This window comes from Jaculus jaculus, chromosome 6, assembly GCF_020740685.1.
Source record: "Jaculus jaculus isolate mJacJac1 chromosome 6, mJacJac1.mat.Y.cur, whole genome shotgun sequence".
Taxonomy (NCBI): Eukaryota; Metazoa; Chordata; class Mammalia; order Rodentia; family Dipodidae; genus Jaculus; species Jaculus jaculus.
The window spans coordinates 2900013-2923747 of NC_059107.1; the positions used below are offsets into that span (position 1 = coordinate 2900013).

General features: G+C 43.3%; 2 protein-coding genes and 1 pseudogene across 2 annotated transcripts in view; 1 reads left to right on the forward strand and 2 right to left on the reverse strand.

Annotated features, from left to right (window-relative positions):
• Positions 1–20974, reverse strand: part of Meikin (meiotic kinetochore factor) — a 60521-nt gene extending 39547 nt beyond the window's left edge. The window contains exons 1-4 of the mRNA XM_045151633.1: positions 20595–20974; positions 20206–20293; positions 19285–19345; positions 3840–3974 (exon numbers count right to left, since the gene is read on the reverse strand). Coding sequence (XP_045007568.1) covers positions 3840–3974; positions 19285–19345; positions 20206–20293; positions 20595–20974 — 664 coding nt within the window. The remainder of the gene's footprint in view (positions 1–3839; positions 3975–19284; positions 19346–20205; positions 20294–20594) is intronic.
• Positions 12013–12628, reverse strand: LOC105944649 (elongin-C-like). The gene is made up of 2 exons (XM_045151565.1): positions 12575–12628; positions 12013–12336 (listed from the first exon to the last, which is right to left on the reverse strand). The coding sequence occupies exons 1-2, from the start codon at positions 12626–12628 to the stop codon at positions 12013–12015; spliced, it is 378 nt and encodes a 125-aa protein (XP_045007500.1).
• On the forward strand, positions 14606–15078 carry LOC123461416 (annotated as a pseudogene).
• Positions 20975–23735: the final 2761 nt, after the last annotated feature.

The window sequence follows — 23735 nt, forward strand, 5'->3', positions numbered from 1 at the left end:
TTTGTACTTTTCAGAGGGACCGCCCACTGTTTTGCATAGCTGCTGCACCACATTACAGCGACACAGTGTGTGGGCATCAGTCTACGCACATGCTTGTGACACCTGTGTTTGTTTGTAATGATGGTCACCTTGACAGATGTGAAGGCTTTGATTTGAATGCTCCTGATGATCAGTGGTGCTGAACATTTTTTAAAGGTTTTTAAAAAATATTTTATTTATTTATTTTCAAGCAAAGAGATAAAGAGGGTGACAGGGAGAATGGGCATGTCAGGATCTCCTGCCACTGCAAATATTTGGGTACTGGGAAATTAAAACCAGGCCAATGGGCTTTGGAAGCAAGTGCCTTTAATGGCTGAGCCATCCCTCTAGCCTAGCATTTTTTTTTTTAAATTTTTTTATTTACTTATTTGAGAGCGACAGACACAGAGAGAAAGACAGATAGAGGGAGAGAGAGAATGGGTGCGCCAGGGCTTCCAGCCTCTGCAAACAAACTCCAGATGCGTGCGCCCCCTTGTGCATCTTAGCCTAGCATTTTTAAACTATGTTATTTAATAAGTTCTTTGCCCATTTTAGTCATGTTGTTGGTTTTTGTTTTGAGATATAGGGTTTCCTTATGTTTTTCTGTTATTTTGGTTTCATTTGTTTTGGGGAGACAAGCATATTACTATGTTTCTAGGTTGGTCTTGAATTCACTTTATAGCCCAGGCTAGCCTCAGACTCTCAGTCCATTTACCTCAGCACACCAAGGGCTAGGACTACAGGTATGCAGTAGGTCTGGTCATATGTATTTTAGATATAAACTTTTCATCAGATATATAGTTTACAAGTGTCTTCTCCCATTCAGTAGGATGCCTTTTTACCATCTTTTTTTTTTTTTTTTTTGGTTTTTCGAGGTAGGGTCTCACTCTGGTCCAGGCTGACCTGGAATTAACTCTGTCATCTCAGGGTGGCCTTGAACTCATGGCAATCCTCCTACCTCTGCCTCCCAAGTGCTGGGATTAAAGGCGTGTGCCACCACGCCCAGTTCTTTTTACCATCTTGATGATCTATTTTGCTATAATACTTTTTAGCAGTACCATTTAAAAAAATATCTTTTATTTTATTTATTTGAGACAGAGACAGAGAGAGAGAGAGAGGGGAGGGGGGAGAGAGAGAGAGAGAGAGGCAGGCAGAGAAAGAGGGAATGGGTGCATTAGGGCCTCTTGTACTGCAAATGAACTCCAGATGCATGAACCATCTTGTACTTCTGATTATGTGGATACTAGGGAATTGAACCTGGGTCCTTAGGCTTCACAGGCAAGCGCCTTATCCACTAAGCCATCTCTGCAGATTCCAGTTTTTGTATTTTTGGTGTCATATCTAAAAATCACTGATGAGAAAAATATTATGAAGCTTCTCCTTTATGTGTTCTTCCAATTTAGTTATTTGAGAGAGAGAAAGGAGAGTATGTGTGTATGGGTGCAACAGGCCTCTTGCCATTGGAAATGAACTCCAGACACATGAGCTGCTTTGTACTTCTGGCTTTACATGGGTATTGAGGAATTGAATCCAAGCCATCAGGCTTTATAAGTAAGTGCCTTAAGCCATGAAGCAATCTCTCCCCCTCAATTTCTAGGAGTTATAACAGTTTTAGGCCTTATATTCAAGTTATCTTTAATCCAAGCCAGGCATGATAGCTCATTCTTTTAATCCCAACATTTGGGAGGCAGAGATAGAGGGATTGCTAAGAGCTCAAGGCCAGTCTGGGTTATAGGGTAAGTTCTAGGTCAGCCTGGGCTAGAGGAAGACCCTGCCTCAAAATCTGCTTATAGAAACATTTATGACATGTTATTTATTAATCATCAAAACATAAAACTTTAAAAAAGAATGAAGGATAGACATTTTTGGCTGGTTAGATCTTAGGCCCTGCTCAGCAGAAGGGAATTCATGCCAGGTACTGAGAATCAAGTCATAAGCTTATGGTTTGGAAGGTCATAGACACTATTGTTCTTTGGACATATGGAGAAGTTAAGGCCATTAACAAACAAACAAACAAAACACACAAAAAAAACTTTTAGGGGTTCTGGCTCTGCACATGTGGGATAGCATCTACAGATGGTGAAGAATACTGGGGAGAACGAGGACACATCAACACATCAAGAATAGAGAGCCAGCCAGCCGAGTGTGGTGGCACACGCCTTTAATCCTAGCACTTGGGAGGCAGAGGCAGGAGGACTGCTGTGAGTTCGAGGCTCTCTTGAAACTACATAGTGAATTCCAGGTCAGCCTGAGCTAGAGTGAGACCCTACCTCAAAAAATCAAACCAAAACAAAAAAAGAATAGAGAGCCAACTGTCTGCCATGAGATGGGTCACCTCTACCTCATCTACCCTGGCCCAGAAGTCACTATAGAGGAAGGGGTGACACAAATACTGCTCACACAGCTAGCTTGGAAACCAGCTCCAGGGAGGTGGTAACAGATGTTGTGGTCATTCAAACTCATCAAAACAGAGATCCAGAGGCTACAGAGGAAGCAACAGCAAATCAGATCACATCTTGCCTGCTAATGCTCAGGGAGTAGAAAAATTGTAAGAGCTACAGGGTGGGTGGGAACAGTCTGAGGCACTGTATTCCCACCCATTCCCCAAGACTGACTAAGACCTCTTGGTCACAACAATGAATACCAATATCCTCACCAAAGAAGACTCTCAGTGGAACTGGGATGGGTTGAGTAGGTCTAAGAGTACAACATTTTTTATTTTAAAAAATCAATAAATAATAAAAAAAATAGAGCTGGAGAGATTGCTCAGTGGTTAAGACTCTTGCCTGTGAAGCCTAAGCACCCAGGTTCAATTCCTTAGTACCCATGTAAAGTCAAATGCACAAGGTGGCACATGTGTCTGAAGTTTGTTTGCAGTGGCTAGAGGTCCTGGTGTGCTGATTCTCTCTAATAAATAAATACAAATATTTTGAATGCTTAAGCTCTTTGATTAATGCTCTTGTCATTTTTGGTTAGAGAATCTTCTTTTTACAGATGGCAACAAATACCAAGGAGATCTAAGGCTCATCAAAATGACAAGAAGAAAAGAAGCCGGTGCTTAACTCTGAATGAGTGATCTCTATCACATCAGCCAGGGCTCAGGGAACACTGCAGAGGTACTGGTGGCAAGAATATGAGTGCTAGACAGGAAGCCATCTCTATGGAGATGTGGCAGACACTGAGAAAAGCAAAACTCATCACAGTAGAAAATGAGAGGCTGTGGAGAGCTCAGCACCAAAGCTGATTTTGACCACACTCGTTAAGGCTCAGAGAGCACTGCAGAAGTAGGGGCAGAAAGAATGAAAGAACCTCAGGGAACACAGGCATACTATGAAGCACCATCCACCCAACGTGAATCAACTGGAGCATTCATGACCCCACAGTGGTTACCAATGTCCCCACAAGACCAGCATGCTTCTGAGAGCCTCAACATTTTGACATGGAGGATGGAGGAGAACAAAAAGAACAAGACAACAAAATAGAGGAAGGGATATCTGGAAAGTAAAGGCCTTCAGGGATGGGGGCCGGGAGAAGGGACAGAAGAGAATAATGGGACAGTACCATTCCCAAATTACTATATATGCATATATTAAAGTACTCAAAAGCCAGTATTTTTTTTGAGGTAGGGTCTCACTATAACCAGGCTGACCTGGAATTTACTATGTAGTCTCAGGGTGGCCTTGAACTCATAGTGATCCTCCTTCCTCTGCTTCCTGAGTCCAGTGAAAAAACAGCTTTTTTTTTTTTTTTAAAAAAAGAAATATGCATTGAAAGGTTTGTTGGAAAACTGGAGCAAATTAAGATAGAAGTTATACTCTCACCCCATTGGTCTGGTCCTCTGAACAACTCAGGTGACGAGAAGCTCATATCCTCTCCCGTGCTCTTGTGCTCTGTGCAAGACTGTGCGACTATGTCGCTCGAGAGAGAACTGGAACCATCATGCTGCAAACTTAGTCCTGTAGCATTTTTTAAAAAAGGTAGACTGAATAGAGAACAGAGTTAAGATTTCAAGAGTCACATTTGTTCAAATATACATGTCATTTATATACAAAGAATATATAATTGATAGTACATATACTTGAAAAGGCTTAATGTTATAATTTTAATTTGAATCTTTAAAACCAAATGTTTTTGATGTTGATAAATGCATTATAAGCCTCTTAAATTATTTTTTCAAAGTTTTAGCTTTTTTATTTGTTTGTTTGTTTTTGAGGTAGGGTCTCACTGTAGTCCAGGCTAACCTGGAACTCACTCTGTAGTCTCAGGGTGGCCTTGAACTCAAGGCGATCCTCCTACCTCTGCCTCCCGAGTGCTGGAATTAAAGGCGTGAGCCACCATGCCAGGCTCCAAAGTTTGAGTTTTATGGATTAATCCTTTTTCCTTATTTCAATTGTTATTCTTGGCTGAAGAATTCAAATTCTATATATAAGTAATTTACTATATAAGGAGAGAAAAGGGTGAATTTAATTATTTCATCTAAGATACAATGAGCCTTTACATAAACAGACAAGAAAAGGAACTGAACAGACATGCCAGAAATAGACTTATACATATACACACAACTGATTATTTTATAAAGATGTAAAAGTACTTTCATGGAGAAAGTACTGTCTTTAAAATAAACTGCTAACTAAAAACAAAACAAGGGCTGGAGGTGGGGCTTAGTGAGAAGAGCACTGTCCTAGCCCTAGGTCCAATCACTCAGCACAGCAAACATCCTGTTCCTGTTAAAAAGCACAAAATCCGGGCTGGAGAGATGGCTTAGCGGTTAAGTGCTTGCCTATGAAGCCTAAGGACCCCGGTTCGAGGCTCGACTCCCCAGGACCCACGTTAGCCAGATGCACAAGGGGGTGCATGCGTCTGGAGTTTGTTTGCAGTGGCTGGAGGCCCTGGCATGCCCATTCTCTCTCCCTCTCTCTATCTGCCTCTTTCTGTCCCTCTCTGTCTCTCTCAAATAAAATAACACAAAAAATTAAAAAAAATACAAAACCCCAAAGTAAGCAAAACGCAGCCCTTACATTTTACCTTTCGTACCATAAGTTTTGTTTTTTTTTTTTTTCAAGGTAGGGTCTCACTCTAGTCCAGGCTGACCTGGAATTCACTCTGTAGTCTCAGGCTGACCTTGAACTCACAGGGATCCTCCTACCTCTGCCTCCCAAGTGCTAGTTTGAAAGGTGTGTGCCACCATGCCTGGCTTCATAAGAAATTAATTCTAAGGTAAGCCTGGTAGTTCAGGCCTGTAATTCCAATTATTCAGGAGGCTGAAGCAAAAGGATTTGCCAGGCACACAGTGAATTTAAGGCCAGCCTGAAAAACTTAGTGAGACCCTATCTCAAAATAAAAAGCGTGAAAAGCAGGCTGTAAAAAGAAACTGCAACAACAAAATTTGAAATGGAAGAGCTAGACACCGTGAGAAGCAGCCCGGCTGGTAAAGACTGCCACACCTCTCTTCCTGGGGCTGGAAGGAGAAGGCCGTCCTTAGGAAACTCTAATCACACTGCTCTGCCAGCAATGGTAGAAGATCCAGCACTGTCAGCCCCATCCACATGCACTCTAGTGATCACCCAGAGAATTTCGTGGATACATGGTGGGAACCGACTCCTGCACGTAGACTTGTAGACAAGCACACTTAGGCAAAGGCTACGGGACACTGATGTTTGAAAAGTCCTGTAAGAAAACAGTCAGCTACAAAGGTTTACGTAGCCTCCTTACAGCCTCACATATTGAAATATGAAAGTCTAGGGGTCACACTGAGGAATGGAGAAGGAAAGATGTGATAAACACACACATGCACACATGCGTACACATGCACACAGGAATTTTTGTTGTTTTTGTATTCCAAGGTAGGCTCTTACTCTAGCCCAGACTGACCTGGAACTCACTCTGTAGTTTTAGGCTGGCCTTGAACTTACAGTGATCTCCTACCTCTGCTTCCTGAATGCTTGGATTAAAGGTATGTACCACCACAATCAATTTGGCAAAAATGGAAAAAATTAAGGGCTGAGAAAATGGCTCAGTAGTTAAGAGTGCTTGTTACACAAGCATGAAGGCCTGAGACTGACTACGTGGTGTGATGAAGTGAAAATATCATTATGAAACTTATCACTTTGTACACTTTGTATGCTAATACATTTAAGAAATATTTTTAACTTATTTGCAAGTACACAGAGAGAGGTAGAGAGAAGAGAGACTGACAGAATGGGTTCACCATGATCTCCAGGCACTGCAAAAGAACTCCAGATGCATGTGCCACTTTGCACATTTGGCTTATGTGGGTCCTGGCAAATTGAACCTGGGCTGTTAGGCTTTGTAGGCAGCACCTTAATTGCTAAACCATCTCTCCAACCCTTGCAAATACTTTTTTTTTTGTTTGTTTGTTTGCTTGCTTTTTGTTTTTTTGAGGTAGGGTCTCACTCTAGCTCAGGCTGACCTGGGATTCACTATGTAGGAACTCACAGTGATCCTCCTACCTCTGCCGCCCAAGTGCTGGGATTAAAGGCATGCACCACCATGCCCGGCTTAATTTTTTTTTTTTTGTTCAAAGAGGGCTGGAGAGATGGCTTAGTGGTTAAGATACTTGCCTGTGAAGCCTTAGAACTCATGTTCTTCTCTCCAAGTTCCACATAAGCCAGACGCACAGTGACACAAGTGCACAATATTGCACATGTGCACAAGGGGATGTATACGTCTGGAGTTAGCAGTGGCTAAAGGCCCTGGCGTGCCTATTCTCTCTCCCCCCCCCCAATAAAGAAAAAGAGGGCTGAGGGTATAACTTAGTGGTAGAGCACTCACTTAGCACTGAGACTGTGGTGGTTTGAATTAGGTTTCCCATAGACTCCTATGTTCCGAATGCTTGATCCCCAGCTGATGGCAATTTGGGAGATGGGAGTCTTGCTGAAAGGAGGTTGTTGCTTGATGGCTTATTAGCCCAAGCTTGCCAGTGTTAATTTAGCATACTGTGATCCTCCTGCTGTTGTCCAGGAGGAGATGTCCAGCTACAAAGCTGCAGACTTCATCCCATGCTTCCCCTGCCATCATGCAGCCTCTGCTTGAGACTTTAAGCCAAAACAAACAAGTTTCCTCCTGTCAGCTGCTTTTGGTTGGGTGCTTTGTGCCAGCAATGCATAGGAAAATGTAACAGAGGCCCTAGGTTCAATCCCCAGTACTACAAAAACAAACTAAAAAGCAAACCAAATCCACTCTTTTAATGGGGTCATAAACCTAAAAGTAAATCTTTTTTTTCTTTTTTTTTTTTTTTTTTTTTTGGTTTTTCATGGTTGGGTCTCACTCTGGCCCAGGCTGACCTGGAATTCATTATGTAGTCTCAGGGTGGCCCTGAACTCATGGTGATCCTCCTACCTCTACCTCCCGAGTGTTGGGATTAAAGGCATGTGCCACCACGCCTGGCAAAATCTTAAAACTACAGAACTTCTAGGAAAAACTACATGGAGAACATGACTATGGCACTCAGGTAAAGATTTCTTGGATACAGCACACTGAAAGATGATTCTTCAATCAATGGCAATGATAGACTCTCAACAGACTATGAGAAGACAAGTTACCACCAGGAAGGGAACATTTGTAAATGGAATAAAACCAGAATTTAAAGAAGTCTATAAACAATATTCTGAAAACAAACATCTCAAGAGACAATGGAGAAAATATATGAACAGAGACTCTTGCAGAACATCGGGTTACCAAGTCATTTCTGTGAGGGGAAACTAGACTGAAGAGCTTTCTAACCACTGAGGGGTATAAATGGTTCCTGGAGTGGAGGATTAGAGGGTTTAATAACAAAAAGGAAAATGCCTCACAAGACAGCACTGACAGAAACCAGTGGGGTGAAGATGGAGAAGATCTGGCCTCTACTTGCCACTGAAACCCCTCAATCGCCTGCCTCAGAGTACCGACCTTCCCAGCTGTCAGAGGTAGGTATGTATCTCTTTCTATTTCATTTGCTTCCCCTACTTCAAATGCCCCTGTCTCTTCTACCTTTTTTCTCACTCTGTCATATTTCCATTCACATTATACCTTTTTTTCCTTTCATCACTCAAAATGTCATGAATACCAGTCACAGCAGAGTTATTCCTTCCATCAGCCTCAGAATTAAAGTCAGGCTCAGAAATAAGCCCTTACTGAGTATCTTGGAAGTTAGATAGAGAAAAGCAGAAGTAAACGTTCATGCTGTATCAGTGGGAGGTTGCTTCATGTGTCACAAGTTAAAAATAGAAAACCATTTAGTAATATATTTTTGGGCCGGAGAGATGGCTAAGCAGTCAAAGATGCTCGCTTACAAGCCTGCTGACCCGAGTTAGCTCATCCTCAACATCCACGTAAACCCAAATGCAAAGTGGCACATGCATCTGTGACCCTACTGCTCCTACAGCTGGGGGGATGGAGCCGGGAGAACCCTGAAGCTCGTGGACCAGCTAGACTGTCTTTCCAGTGGCAAAACCGCAATAAGAAAGACTGTTCCTGTTTCAAAGTGGGTAGAAATGGAGGATGGACACCTGAGGCTGTCCTCCGACCCCCATGTGTGTGCAGTAGCACGTGTGCACCCGTACACACATACATACACATGCAAGTAAAAAAATTAAAACTACATGTACTTTATAGTTGTTCATAATATTTAAAAAAAGATTATATTTTTATCAAATTATGCAATACACATCTTTAAAGCCAAAAAGTTCTGTAAGACTTAGACCCCAAACTGTAATCTCTTAACTCATTACCTCTACATCATGATTCCCTACACTCTAGAGACAGCTACTTTCAACTCTTTAAGTGATCTCCTTTTATTTCAAAATTAAATGTGTTCAACATTCCTATTATTATTTCTGTTCAAATATATTCATAGGTGAGTCATGTACCATGAGCTATATTCATAAAGTATGTGCCATAAGTTTTAATTTTTTGAGTAATTTATTTTTTCCAATGTAACTGTCATTTTATTTTACATATTTACAAACTTTTGTTTTGTCTGTGAGAAAACAGAATTTGTTATCTTTAGATTTCTCATGATACTGTTCCTTTCATGCCTGGGATTTGAACTGAGATGACTAGAGATGTTTCCATACATTCCACCCTAACATGAGCTTTCTTCAGCATCCATTGTCCTGTTTACTAGGAAGATCTTGCAAAATGGGGGCCTTCCCACATGCTGTATTTGGAGTCTCTCCACAGAACCCTTTCATGTTTGCAAAGAAACCAGAACAAATGAATCTGTTCCCATATTGCATAGATTGGTAGGGTTTCTTCATTGTGAATCCTTTCAGGGCATTTCATGGATCCAGAACAGGTAAATGCTTTCTCACACTGCTTATGTGTGCTCTGAATCCTTATGGTGTCAAAGGGATCCATGACTAGTGAAGGCCTTATCACCTAGTTTTTCATAGATAAGGTTCTCTCCAGACAGTCCTTTCATAATTTCAAAAGGAATTGTGTTCCATGAAGGTTTTCTCATGTTGAGTACATCTCTACATAAAGTGAGCTTGTTCATATTCCCAAGCTTCTTTGATTAATTACCTAATTTTAAAATTAGTTTTCTAAGTTCTGACCATAATTTCATTCCTACTTTTTACAAAAGCATAAATTTCCTATCAATACTTAAAAAAAACACCATTATCTGTTTTTCCTTCCCTTCTTTCTCTTCCTTTTTTTCTTTCTCCTGTTAGTTCTTTCTTTACTTTGCTAAAGAATTGTTACTATCAGAGATGTCCATCCACTTGCTCAAATGTGTATAGCAGTTCCTCTAGACATGCTGAATCCTCTTCAGGTCTCCTTTTATCAGTACCTGAAGAAATTCTTTCACATAACTCTTGCATCCAAGATTTTGATTTACGGACCTTGTGATTCCTTTTTATTTACCTTTTTTTTTTTAAAAAAAAATTCACACACACACACACACACACACACACACACACACACACACACACAGATATTTGATGTGCTAGGGCCTCTAGCTACTGCAAACGAATTCCAGACCCCAGTGCCACCTTGTGCATCTGGCTTATGTGGGACCTGGAGAATCGAATCTGGGTCCTTAGGCTTTGCAGGCAAGTGCCTTAACCACTAAGCCATCTTTCCAGCCCATCCTTTCTTCTTGATTTATTCCTTATTTTAACATTTCCTTCATCTTCCAAGGAAAGGTGCACATAAGATCTAAAATTTTCTTTTTACTATCTTCACACTTGACTAAATGTTTGGCTGGTGTTGCAGCTTGACAAACATCCAGTCAGAAGCAGCTTATGGGAGGAAAGGGTTTATTTCAGGTTTACAGAATCCAGGGGAATACCATCGATGGTGGCTGGCTACTTTCATCGATTCAGAGCAGAAACACTACCAAACAGCAAACCAAGCACAAACAGCCAGAGCTTGAACAGTCAGAGCTCAAATGTTTCTTTATACACCCAGTAGGGCTGGACTACAAGATCTGCCCCCAGGTGACACACTTCTTCCCCAGCAGGGCTCCATCCACTGGAGACTCAAGTTGCAAGCTCTGTTAGTGGGGAATCCAACTGCTTTCTGATTGGACTTCGGGTCTGCTCCATGGGAGGGAATTTCTGCTTGGTACTGGTAACCCAGTGAAATGCCCCATAAGCTCTAGGGGGGAAACTATTGTTGTCTGGCCAAATGAATATATTATACCCACCAAGTTCCCCTCTAAATACTTGTGTTTATGTCCATATATTAATAATGCTCCTTTCACTTTTTGTTGAGAAGCTTCTCTTTTCAGATGGCAGTGACCACTGTGGTGACTCAAAACTCATCAAAGTACCTAGAAGTGACAGTGGAGACTTCAGCATTGAGACATCTCTATCATACCAAGGCTTAGGAACCATTGGGGAACAGATGGTGGAAAGAATGTATGTGACAAAGGAAGGAGAGGACTTCTTATAATACTGTCTTCCAGACACAAAGTGGCCTTGATATTCATGACCTCACAGTGGCTGACACTACCTACACAAGCATAATAGGAGGAAAAGATGATATCAAAATAAGAGACTAGTTGAAAAGAAGGGAGTCAGTGGAGGGACTTGGGAGGCAAAAAGAAGGGGAATGGGAGGGGATTATTGTTATGGTATGTTGTTTATATTTATGGAAGTTGTCAATAAAAAAGTTTACAAATGGGGCCAGGTTGCTTTTTGGTTTGTATCTACTCTAGAAACTATGCTCTCAACTTTGTCAAAATAGATCATTAAGTCAATTATAACTTATTCACCTTCCAGATTCTAACCCTTTGTGGTTGTCTCTTGTCAGGTAGAAGTCTCTTCTCTGCATTGATGTCTTAAATGTTTTGGTGCCTTTATTGACTTATTTATTTATATTTTGCTTTTTCAAGGTACGGTCTCACTCTTGGCCAGGCTGACCTGGAATTCACTATGTAGTCTCAGAGTGGCCTTGAACTCATGGCAATCCTCCTACCTCTGCCTCCTAAGTGCTGGGATTAAAGGTGTGTGCCACCACACCCAGCTCCTTTATTGATATTTAGTGGGGCTTCAGGAAGTAAATGCATGTTTAATTTTCTACATTAAATATGAAATCCTGAATTTTTTCATGCTACAAAGTTAGTAGATTCTACTTTGTGAGTAGTTCTGAGGGTTTTTATTTTATTATTTATTTGAGAGTGACAGAGAGAGAGAGAGAGAGAGAGAGAGAATATGGGTGTGCCAGGGCCTCCAGCCACTGCAAATCAACTCCAGATGCATGCGCCCCCTTGTGCATCTGGCTAACATGGGTCCTGGGGAACTGAGCCTCAAACCGGGGTCCTTAGGCTTCACAGGCAAGCGCTTAACTGCTAAGCCATCTGTCCACCCCAGTTACGATCTTGGCAGCAGCCCATGGCAAGAAGCAGTTAAGGAGAAAAGGACCAGGTGTTTCAAATGTACTTTCATATTGGCCATTCCTCTAAGGCCCTTTCAGTTTTTGACCAAGTTTGGAGACCTTCAACCTTCTCTTACATCTGTGGGGGTGGGAAGGATTCTGTTCAAATGTTCATAATTTGATCTCATCTGCTGTTTTATTATAATTTAGTTTATTTAACAAATCTAAGAAGTTGGCAGCCATCAGTAGTTCCAGCACAACTTCAGGTGCAATTGAGAAATTTGGAATCTTGGTGGAGCTGTTAGTGTAGTAAACCTTGTAGTTAAAATACACTTTTGATTGCACATGAGAAAGGATCTCTCTAAAATGGACCTCATTGGTTTCATTCTCAGCAACCTGACCCGGCCTGCTCAACATGGCTTTCATTGTTCCTGATATTAGTGCATGTTGTCTTTTTACAGTAAATTCTTGACCATCAAAAGATATTAATTTGGGCTGTAGAGATGGCTTAACAGTTAAGGTGCATGCCTGCGAAGCCTAAGAACCCAAGTTTGAGTCTCCAGGTCCCACATAAGCCAGATGCACATGGTTACACATGCATCTGGAGTTTGTTGCCATGGTTAGAGGCCCTGGCATGCCCATTTTCACTCTCTCTTTCTTTCCCCCACCGCTCTGACTCTAATAAATAAATAAAAACAGATCTTTTTTTTTTTTTTAAAGACATTAATTTGACACACATGACATCAGGGCCTTCACAGCCACCATAAGTTTTCTCCTCTCCACCCATTATGCTCTTATACAATTCTGTTTTGGTTCCACAGGAACCTTAGTAGTTTCCCCAGTGGGTTCCAGAAGAATTACTTCCTCTGGGTCATAATCACTGATTGCAACATGGGAGTTTGGTACCTGGTACATCGGAGATGTAGTCGTCTCCCACTTACATCTGGAGGAAGTTTCATCTGCTTTTAAGAACTCTTCTGTATTAGTAGCATGCTGATATCTTCCTTTCCTGTTTTCAAAAGTAACCTCAATTATACCAACAAGTATATGGCTCACAATTTTTTTTTTAAATTTTTTATTTATTTATTTGAGAGCGACAGACACAGAGAGAAAGACAGATAGAGGGGGAGAGAGAGAATGGGTGCGCCAGGGCTTCCAGCCTCTGCAAACGAACTCCAGACGCATGCGCCCCTTTGTGCATCTGGCTAACGTGGGACCTGGGGAACCGAGCCTTGAACCGCGGTCCTTAGGCTTCACAGGCAAGCGCTTAACCGCTAAGCCATCTCTCCAGCCCATGGCTCACAATTCTTACCTCCAGCTTTCCCTATCTATCTGCCTGTGTGACACTGTTGGTCAGTTTAAAGGCCTCATAACTTGCAGCCAGCCACGGTGATCCTATCTTTTCCTACTTGAAAGACTGGTGTTCCAATGTTAACATCAATACCTTTGACAAGACTACTGGAAAGGCCTCTAGACAGCTGTCTAATCTTGTCTTGTAATCACATTCTTCCTACTTGAGTCTCATTGGTCTTCTTTCATTTCACTGAGCAGTGAGTCATCAGCCCAGTTGTAAGGTGTTTTTCACCACTGGGGATGGAATCCAGGGCCTTGTCCATGCTGCCCCACCACTCAGCTGTGCCTCCACGCAGGTTGTTAATGATGAAAATCTAGTGAAGGAAATATACAACCTATTTCCTTGCTCAATAAATGGGCCTCCACCCACACAGGAGGTATCCGCTGTTACACCAACAATTGCTATAGTTTCCAGTGCTGCATGCCGTGTGTTCCGCTTCCACTTCATCCCACTGCAGTCAATTCTCGATGAAGACGACTCACAGGAAGGCCAACATACATCTACTGACTTAAGTGATCTTCAAATGGCCTATAGCTCTCTCATTTGCAGCCTTAATTTGGTATTGCAGCTAAATAATTTCTGTGCAGATCATGAATTAACAAATGTCTTCAAACCCAAAAGTTTCTCCCCCACTCAAATCACTTTTAAAACAGATATTTTCTGACAATAAGCACTTTATTTTTTTCTCAATTTTTATTAACATTTTCCATGATTATAAAAAATATCCCATGGTAATACCCTCTCCCCCCTTTTTAGGTAGGGTCTCTCTCTAGCTCAGGCTGACTTGGAAGTCTCAGGGTGGCCTTGAACTCATGGTGATCCTCCTACCTCTGCCTCCTGAGTGCTAGGATTAAAGGTGTGTGCCACCATGCCCAGCTACCAGCAAGTATCTTTAAGTACTTAGTTTTAAATCATTGCTTTGCACACTCAAATGTGATTTTTTTTGGCTTTTCGAGGTAGGGTCTCACTCTAGCCCAGACTGACCTTGAATTCACTATGTAGTCTCAGGGTGGCCTCAAACTCACGGTGATCCACCTACCTTTGCCTCCCAAGTGCTGGGATTAAAGGCATGTGCCACCGTGCCCGGCTTAAATGTGATTTTTTTTTTTTTTTTTTTTGGTTTTTACTATAGGGTCTCACTGTAGCTCAGGCTGACCTGGGATTCACTATGGAGTCTCAGGGTGGCTTTGAACTCATGGCGATCCTCCGACCTCTGCCTCTCAAGTGCTGGGATTAAAGGTGTGCGCCACCATGCCTGGCAAATGTGATTTTTTTAATATCCCAGCATTATGTACCATAAGTTAATAGAAAATTTCACTTTCACTGCTCAACTACACTAATGTTCAGTACTGGCCTGTGGTCTATTCTTCATTCTCCAAGTTTCTATAAAACAACTCTGGTTTTTTAAACATGGTAAATAATGAAAATCAGCAACAAACTACCAATACTGTAGAGAAGCCCCTGGATGAATGAATTTATGTGAAGATGAGAATGACTACGAGCTTTGAGGCACGTTACACACTTATGATCAACATTTAAATATGATACTGGAAGGTGTAGAAGAAACTACACCTTATTTAGCTGCAATACCAAATTAAGGCTGCAAATGAGAGAGCTATAGGCCATTTGAAGATCACTTAAGTCAGTAGATGTATGTTGGCCTTCCTGTGAGTCGTCTTCATCGAGAATTGACTGCAGTGGGATGAAGTGGAAGCGGATACCTCCTGTGTGGGTGGAGGCCCACTACTACAGAAATCGATGAAGAGATATATAACTCAGCAAAATGGAATATTCCAATCCTCTTTGTCCAGGGAGAGGGTGTTGTACTCTTTGACCCTCCACTGAGTTGGCTGAAACAAAGATATGTCCTCTGTAGAAAGTAAGAGTCTATACAGTTGCCTCTTTTTACAAGACATTCAGAAAGAGACTCCTCTTCCATACATCTTAATAGTAAGCGATGACCTGAAGATTCTTCACCTGAAATAAATTCATTGGAGCTCCTACCACCCCCGCCCCAGGCAGGGTCTCACTAGTTCAGGCTGGCCTTGAACTCATTGCAATCCTAGCTGCTTCACAAGTGCTGGGATTAAAAGTGCGTGGCTAAAGTTTATAACCTCTTAAGGTAAATGGCATTGTTGTTTTTCTCCAGCCTTCCAGTAAATATAATCACCATGGTGCTCTTTTTTCAGAAGTTGGTTTGCTCTGCTGCCTTGCAGTTTCTGGTTATTTTTCTTTAAACTTGATGTTTCCTTTTTTTTAATGTTATTTTTTTTTAAAAAGTAACTTTGGAACTTTAGCCCTAGTCAGCCAGGACAGTCACCTGTTTTTCTCCACACACAATTAAGACAATCCTCTTGGAACTGCTGGCCCAATTCCTTTAGGGTCCCTTAAACTTAAAGGTATTTAGCAGTATTGTAGTTCACAATATGAAGTGATGGTTGCTTCCTTCCTCTTCAGACAGCAGCCACACCACTCTTCAGGAATTGCTGCACATCTGGTTCAGGAAACCCATTCTGTTAGCATTTCTTAATTGTATGCTAAGTGCCTGTAGTAAGTATAATAAAAAGGCTGAGAATCATGTAAAGTGGCTAATGAAGAAACAGAAATACAAACAGCTGAACAGTCACACTAAGATGTTCTTCTGCTGAATTTGAGAAAAGGCTAAGTTATTTTATAAAATAAGTACCAGCAATTAGGCTCAGATTCCAAACTTCTTGTGGTCTATGACATTCCAGGCTCAGAATGTGCAACCCAGACAAATCATGGCAGCATAAGCACAGACCTGGAGCGCTTTGAGCAGTGACGCTTGCAGTGTTAAAAAGAACACATCACACACTGGGAAATAACCCAGGTACCTGAGGACTCCAACCCAAGCACAGAGCCTAGATGTTCCAAGAAAATGTTGTACAGATCATAATTTATGAGATTTTTGCTTTAATTTCTAGGTTTTTGAGGTAGTCTCACCCTAGCCCAGACTGACCTGGAACTCACTCTGTAATTCCAGGCTGGCCTTGAACTCATGAAGATCCTCCCACCTCTGCCTCCTAAGTGCTAGGAATAAAGGCATGCACCACCACACATGGCCTTAATTTTCTTTTCTTTTTTTTTTTTTTTAAGGCAAGCCCAACAGACTGGCCATTTTTATTTTATTGAACTCCAAATGCTTGTGCCACCTAGTGGGCATGTGTGACCTTGTGCTTGCCTCACGTTTGGTGTGTCTGGCTTATGTGGGATCTGGAGAGTTGAACATGGGTCTTTAAAGGCTTTGCAGGCAAGCACCTTAACCACTAAGCGATCTCTCCAGCTCTGGCCTTTTTTTTTTTTTTTTAACACAATAGTTAAGAGTGAGAGAGAGAGGGAGAGAACTGGCATGCCAGGGCCTCCAGGCACTGTAATTGAACTCCAGATGCTTATACCACCTTGTGCACATGTGCAACCTTGTACTTGTGTCACCTTGTGCATCTGGCTTACATGGAACCTGGAGAGTCAAACATGGGTCCTTAGGCTTCACAGGCAAACATTTTAACCACTAAGCCATTTCTCTAGCCATTAATTTCCATTTTTAATATGTTTACACCTGTTATTATTAGGTCACATAATTTCTAGGACATACTATCCTTTGATGAACTCCCATTGGCTAGCACACACACAAACATTGCTTTTTCTTCTCCAGAAAAAATTTAGAGGTCTTTCATAACCTCAGAAAAGGAATAACAGCTTTTGTGCACATATAAAAAAAATGCCAGGCTGGGCTGGAGAGATGGCTTAGCAGTTAAGTGCTTGCCTGTGAAGCCTAAGGACCCCGGTTCGAGGCTCGGTTCCCCAGGTTCCACGTTAGCCAGATGCACAAGGGGGCGCACGCGTCTGGAGTTCGTTTGCAGAGGCTGGAAGCCCTGGCGCACCCATTCTCTCTCTCTCCCTCTATCTGTCTTTCTCTCTGTGTCGTCGCTCTCAAATAAATAAATAAAAAATTTTTAAAAAATGCCAGGCAAATCACAATGAGAAATGATAGATCAAGCAGCAGGACACACTACTTTTTCTGGATGGATCTGGATATACCCAAGTTTTTATATTCCTTGACGTTGACATCACTGTAAAAACAGATTTTGAAGTAGCCGGGCATAGTAGTGCACGCCTTTAATCCCAGCACTTGGGAGGCCGAGGTAGGATGATTGCCATGAGTTTGAGGCCACCCTGAGACTCCATAGTGAATTCCAGGAAAGCCTGAGCTAGAGTGAAACACTACCACAAAAAAGCCAAAATCAAAACAAAACAAAACAAAACAAAAAAAACCAGATTTTGATTTTGCCACTGTGAGCTTTATTATCAAAGGCATACCCAAAAGTCTCCTAACTTATGGGAAGGAATCATCTACAGGTCATTGTGCTTTAGGTGAAAGATTTCAACTTCTAGAGGCCAATAAAATTCTAGACTGAAGGACTTCATTGAGTTCTGAGGGTTCTTGGAGAGCACTTCAAGGCCCAAGTGAACATTCATCTCATCGTTGCTATCAATATTTACGCTCTCATTAGAAGAAAACACAGTCCCTCTTTTGTAATGCAGCTTACAGACCTTTAAGCCACTGCTGCTGCTCATACATAACTAAGGGTCTCCAGAGACATGTTCATTAGATGCTGCTGCTGCTACTAATAGCAAAAAAAATAAGGTCTCAGAAGCATCCACTTAGTATATATGATTGACCTATAGCCATCTTCCTAAACACCAGAATATCCTTTCAAAAGCAAGTGCTTAAAATCAAAAGTATTGGGGGCTGGGGAGGTTGCTCAGTCATACAACTGTGAGGATCTGAGATGGATCTCTACTACTGATATAAAAGCCACGCATGGCAGCATGTAATCCTAGTGTTGGGGAAGTGGAGACAAGAGGATACATAAAGCTTGCTAGCAAGCTAGTTTAGCCAAATCAGTGTGCTCTAAGTTTAGCAAGAGACTCTTATCTCACAAAACAGAGCAGTCGTGGGGAAGCTGGGGAGTTGCTTGTCCCATAAGCATAAGGACCTCAGTTCAGATCCCTAGCACCCACATAAAAGCCAGGCATTGCCTAGCATCAACCTCTGGCTCCACATGCACACATCCACATGCATATACACATATGTAAGCAAAACAAAACTAAATATAAATTATAATAAAATTAAAAATAAAATTTTAAATAAAAAAAAGGTGGGGAGCAACTGAGGAGACACCTGGTGTCAACCTCTGGCCACTACATGCATGCACATGCACATGCATTTGCACACACATACAAATACATATACCATGCACATGTATACATGCAAAAAAAAAAAAAAACCCAAGTGTCATTTTTTTAAAGAAACCACCAATTTGGTTACCTAAGCCAAATCCAGTAAGCTAGGTGGTGACTACAACTATCTTCAAAACTGCAAACTCAGTTCCCATGGAGTCTGCTGTCTAACTTGGTATTTTTCACATGGGTTCACTCAGTAAAACGTTAGGTCTTTCCTCATGTTCTTCCTTTACCTGATAACCAAGAGGAACCATTGCATTTCTATTACATTGTCCCACTTCCTGGTTTGCGGCTTTGGTTACATGCTTGCCAGTCCACTGCCTCCATTCCTTGAGGCTTGCTTTGGGGTCCCAGCTGCTAGAATTAAGACTCCATGTATAGGCTGACTGCACCTACCTCTGTCCTGGGCTCAGGTCCCTGGTGTCTAGCAATGTGCCCCATCAACTCTGTGTTTCAGTGGAGATCATGGGCAGTTTTTGCACAACTGTTCCTTTTGCCTGGATTTATCTCTTTACCTGTGTTTTCATGCAGTTAATTTCTACTTGCTTCAGATTTCAGTTCAGTTGCTATGCAAGCATTTCCTAATGTGTCAATTAATTACATTCATCAATCTCTTTTGAAACACTTCCCACAGTTATAACCTCACATTTATTAACATGTGCCCAGAGGCCTTCAGGATGACATCTAGGACCCCGTCAGCAGGAGTCACACTGAACTAAGGAAAAGGCACTTTTCCCATTGAAATGGGAAGATGAGAGATACAAATGGATGCTTATGCTTGGAGGAGAGACAGAGTGCTAGGAGAGAACATATCTGAGTCTTACCTGATACTAGCTCACTATTTGATGAACAAGCATCAGTCTTGAAGTCATTAGTCACTGACTCCTATGTGGAATAAGAATTAAAGATATAGCACAAATTATAAGATTGGCATTTTCATATACTGTTCACATGGTTTGTATATCAGTTTCATAAGTTCAGCTTTTGGATTAAAGACATAATCTGTCATTTAATAATAAATCTAAAAGTAATTATTAAAATACTACAGATATACCTGGCAAATCAACAATAGTTAATTCACTACTGTAGACTAGACAGAAAATAGGAGATAAAGGAAAGAAACAAGATGGAAGTACATGGCTATTAATCTATGTATGAATCCAAAGGGCCTCTTATGGACATCTTGTTACAAAAATAGGGGGCTGGAAAGATGACTCAGTGGTTAAAGGCACTTCCTTGCAATACCTGATTGACTGGGGCTCCATTTCCCATTACCCACTTAAAGCCAGATACACAAAGTGGTGTGTGCATCTGAAGTTCCTTTCAAGCGGCAAGGCCCCGGTGTGCCCATACTCTGTGTCTGCTTCATTCTGTCTCAAATAAATATTTTTTAAAAATATGTTTTATTTTTTAGAGAGAGTGAGAGAGAGATACACAGGGGGTGGGGGGATACTGGGGGAAGAATGGAGGTTCCAGGGCCTCTAGCCACTGCAAACGAACTCCAGGTGCCTGCACCACCTTGTGCATCTGGCTTATGTGGGCACTGGGGAATCAAACCTGGGTCCTTAGGCTTTGCAGGCAAGCGCCTTAACTGCTAAGCCATCTCTCTAGCCCAAAAATATTTAAAAAATATTTCTTGAAACTATGCAATTTCTATTGGACAAAGCCTACTTTATCCTTTCATACATCAGTTACACAGGTCTTACACTAACTGTATACAAAGACCAGAGAAGAAACATACATACACTCAATGGAGCAATCTTCACATCCGGGGTCTCTTTACCAGTGCTATTTTCTTGCAGGCTTTTAACTTCTGTAACTCCTAACTGAGTGCTATCAGAACAAACAACAGTTAGTCTGCAGCATCTGAACTTGACTTCCTATGTCTGTCCATAGCTTAAAATCTGAAAGGCTGTTTGGGGGAAAAGGTGAGGACCAAATGCTTTAGATCAAAATTCAAGTGGTGCTTAGAAATGCTTTTTCCTAGAGGGTTTGCCTCATTTAAGTCATTCCCCCCCCACACAAAGACGCACCTATCTATCTAGGCTGGGGACGTAACTTGGTAAAGTGCTTGCCTAGAATGCACACAGTCCTGGGTCCAATCTCCAGGGATTGCACTTACACACACACACACTCAGAGTCACATTTAAGAGTCTGTGCTAAGAGAGACACCGTTCTACTCATTGTCTTGTCGCTTCTTGGAAAGGCACGCTGGCCAGCAGAGAAACCAGGACGGCCGGCTTGCAGAAGGACGCCGCGCTGGGGGCCCACGCACCTGTCCGGCCCGGAGCTCTCGCCCTGCCCGCTCAGCGGCGGCGGCTGCTCCGTTATCCTCTGCAAAGCCCGCTCCCGCCCCTTCCCTTTGCGGCCTGCGACAGGCCGGGCGGCACGCGTCAGCGGCCCGCGGAGGGCCGGAGGGCGCAGGCCTGGCGGCCCCTCGAGGCCCGGCGTGGGCGTGACGTTGAGCCGCCCGCCCGCCCGCCTCCTGCGCGTGTACACCCGTCGCGGCCACATGGCCGCCGCTCCTCGAGGGGGAAGCCGGGCCCGCCTGTGTCCTCGTCTCGCCGCCCCGACGGCCTGTGGGCCTCGCTGGGGACGGGGAGCGGGAGCGGGAGCCCGGCCCCGACGCCAGCCACCAGCCGCCCGCCCGCCTCGCGCCGCCCGCCTCGCTCCCGCCTTTTATGCCCGCGAGGCCGCGCGAAGGCTTCTGGGAAGACGGAGGACCGCGGCGGCGGCCCCTCCCTCCCGAGGCCTCGCCCGACGCGCGCGGCTTAGAATAAGCCTTTTCCTGGTCAGGCAGGACGCTGCCTCTCCTTTTGTTTTCTCTTGTCTTTAATCTTTTTGTAGCATGAATTTTTAAAGAAGTGTTTATTTATATTCATTCATTCATTCGAGACGGAGGGCGCATGGGCGCGCCAGGGCCTCCGGCCACCGCAAACGAACTCCCGACGCGCGCGCCCCCTGGTGCAGCTGGCTTACGCGGGTCCTGGGGAATCGAGCCTGGGCGCTTAGGCTTCGCCGGCCAGCGCCTCAACCACCAAGCCATCCCTGCAGCCCTCCTCCTGCTTCCTCGTCAGTCACTGCGGTGCGCATCCGTCCTGCCGGTCGTAGCAGCGCAGGAGGCGCGAGGAGTGAAGCGCGGGGCCCTCAGCCGCAGCGCGGGAAAGGCCCGCAGCGGCCTTCGCAGGTCGGGGCCAAGGTAGAGGATCCCCGCCCTTGGGAGCTCAGGTCTGCCGCTCTGCCAACGGGGGAGGCTGAGAAATGACAGCCCCTGCTCCCCGCACACGCCTGCCGAAGCCTCCGGCTCCAACTCTCGTCAGCGTGAAGGGACTGAGACGTGGCGCCTCACTGTCAGCCTCCGCAGTCCAAGGAGCGCTCACAGCTCTAGGGACCTCCACTCCGCCTTCTCGGCTGCCACACAAAAAAAAAAAAAAAAAAAGGAATTTCAGGAGGAGCCTGTTTGAAGCAGAGTTGGAGATCTTGTTAAAGATGTTTTAATACAGGCTTAAGCATAAGTTAGAGAAAGAAAGGTACCCACAAAGAGAATGAAAGCACGCCTTGAGAATATGGATGTGGGCCTCTCTGAGAGAGTCACAGTTAAGTGTATTAGCATTAGCCATGTTTATCCCTCAGGTGACATCCCAAAATGGTGGCTAAAAGTAGTTTTCTTTGGGACTGGAGAGATTGCTTAGCGGTTAAGGCACTTGCCTGCAAAGCCTAAGGACCCAGGTTTCAGTCCCCAGTATCCACATAAAGCCATATGCACAAGGTGGTGCATGCCTCTGGAGTTCATTTGCAGTGGCTAGAGGCCTTGGCACACCCATTTTTTCTCTCTCTCATAAATAAATTAATTTTTTTTTTTTTTTCCCGAAGTAGGGTCTTACTCTAACCCAGGCTGACCTGGAACTCACTCTGTATTCTCAGGTGGTCTTGAAGTCATGGAAATCCTTCTACCTCTGCCTCCCAAGCTCTGGAATTAAAGGCTTGTGCCACCACTCCCGGTTATAAAATATCTTTAAAAAAAAAAATACTGGGGCTGGAGGGATGGTTTAGTGGTTAAAGTGTTTGCCTGCAAAAGCAAAAGGACCCAGGTTCAATTCCCCGAGATCCACATTAGCTAGATGCACAAGGAGGCATATGCATCTGGAGTTCATTTGCAGTGGGTGGAGGTCCTGGTGCACCCCTCTCTCTTTCTGTCTGTCAAATAAATTTTAAAAAATATGTTTTAAAAAAAGAAACATTCCCCCCCCTTTTTTTTCCCTGATGTGTGAGATTATAGGGTGGCCCCAAATGTGTATTGAATGGAATTACATCTGATAAGGTAAAACCAGTAGACACTAGGGTTGCACACGGGGTTTAAAAATGCCCTCTGCTCTAAATGGTGTTTCTAGTGGGGCACTTGGAAAATTGCAGGTTGCAAGCTGGAAAGAGAGAATAGGCTTAAAAGCAGTTATGTATTTGGAGCGCTCCAGGTCCAAGAAAGCCCTTGAACCCCAAACTCTAGGTTCATTTCCAATTTTTTTTTTTGGGGGGTGTTTCAAGGTAGGGTCTCACTCAAGTTCAGGCTGACCTGGAATTCACTATGTAGTCTCAGGCTGCCCTTGACCTCACAATGATCCTCCTATCTCTGCCTCCCAAGTGTTGGGATTAAAGATGTGCGCCACAATGCCCGGCCTTCATTTCACATTTTAATCAAATAATTGAATTTAAAAAAAGACTGAGAAGGATAATTATTTAATTATTATATTTATTATATTTATTGAGGGAAGTACACAACTAAGGAAAGTCACCCAAGTGGCTAGAGATCCCACATGGAGGGCCTGAAAAAAATCACAGAAATAAGATAGAAAAGAAAGTTCAAGGAGCTCCTGCCATGTAGGGAGCTGGTAGATATAAAGAACCCATGTGGAGAGGAAGGGCTGGGGTCCCTCTCCTTCACCCCCTGTCTGGCCCCAGGCCCAACTGAGGGAAAAACTCACACACAGCTGGAAGTTCCCAAGTGGTCCCAGAGCCTGTCCCCTTGCAAAGGTATTTATAACCTTATAGTGGTGAGCCCTGTCTTCCAGCTCAGGTGAACCAGAGGGACAGCTGGTTGGTTAGGGCTAGGGGCTGTCTCAGGAAGAGGCTAGCCCTGACACCAAGTTTGGGGGGCTGAACTTGACCAATCACAATGTTTAAATCCTAGGAAAGACCTCCCTCCCAGGAGGGGTCCTGGTTGCTTGTGGAAGAACAGGTCCAGGGAACTAGGTAAGATAAGAAGTCAGGTCGTCTTTGA

Coding starts and splice junctions, on each gene's coding strand:
- LOC105944649 (XM_045151565.1), bottom strand. CDS start 12,628: ATGGGTGGAGAGGAGAAAACTTATGGTGGCTGTGAAGGCCCTGATGTC. Junction 12,337..12,574: donor AAGGCCCTGATGTCATGTGT/GTCAAATTAATG, acceptor CCATCTCTACAG/CCCAAATTAATATCTTTTGA.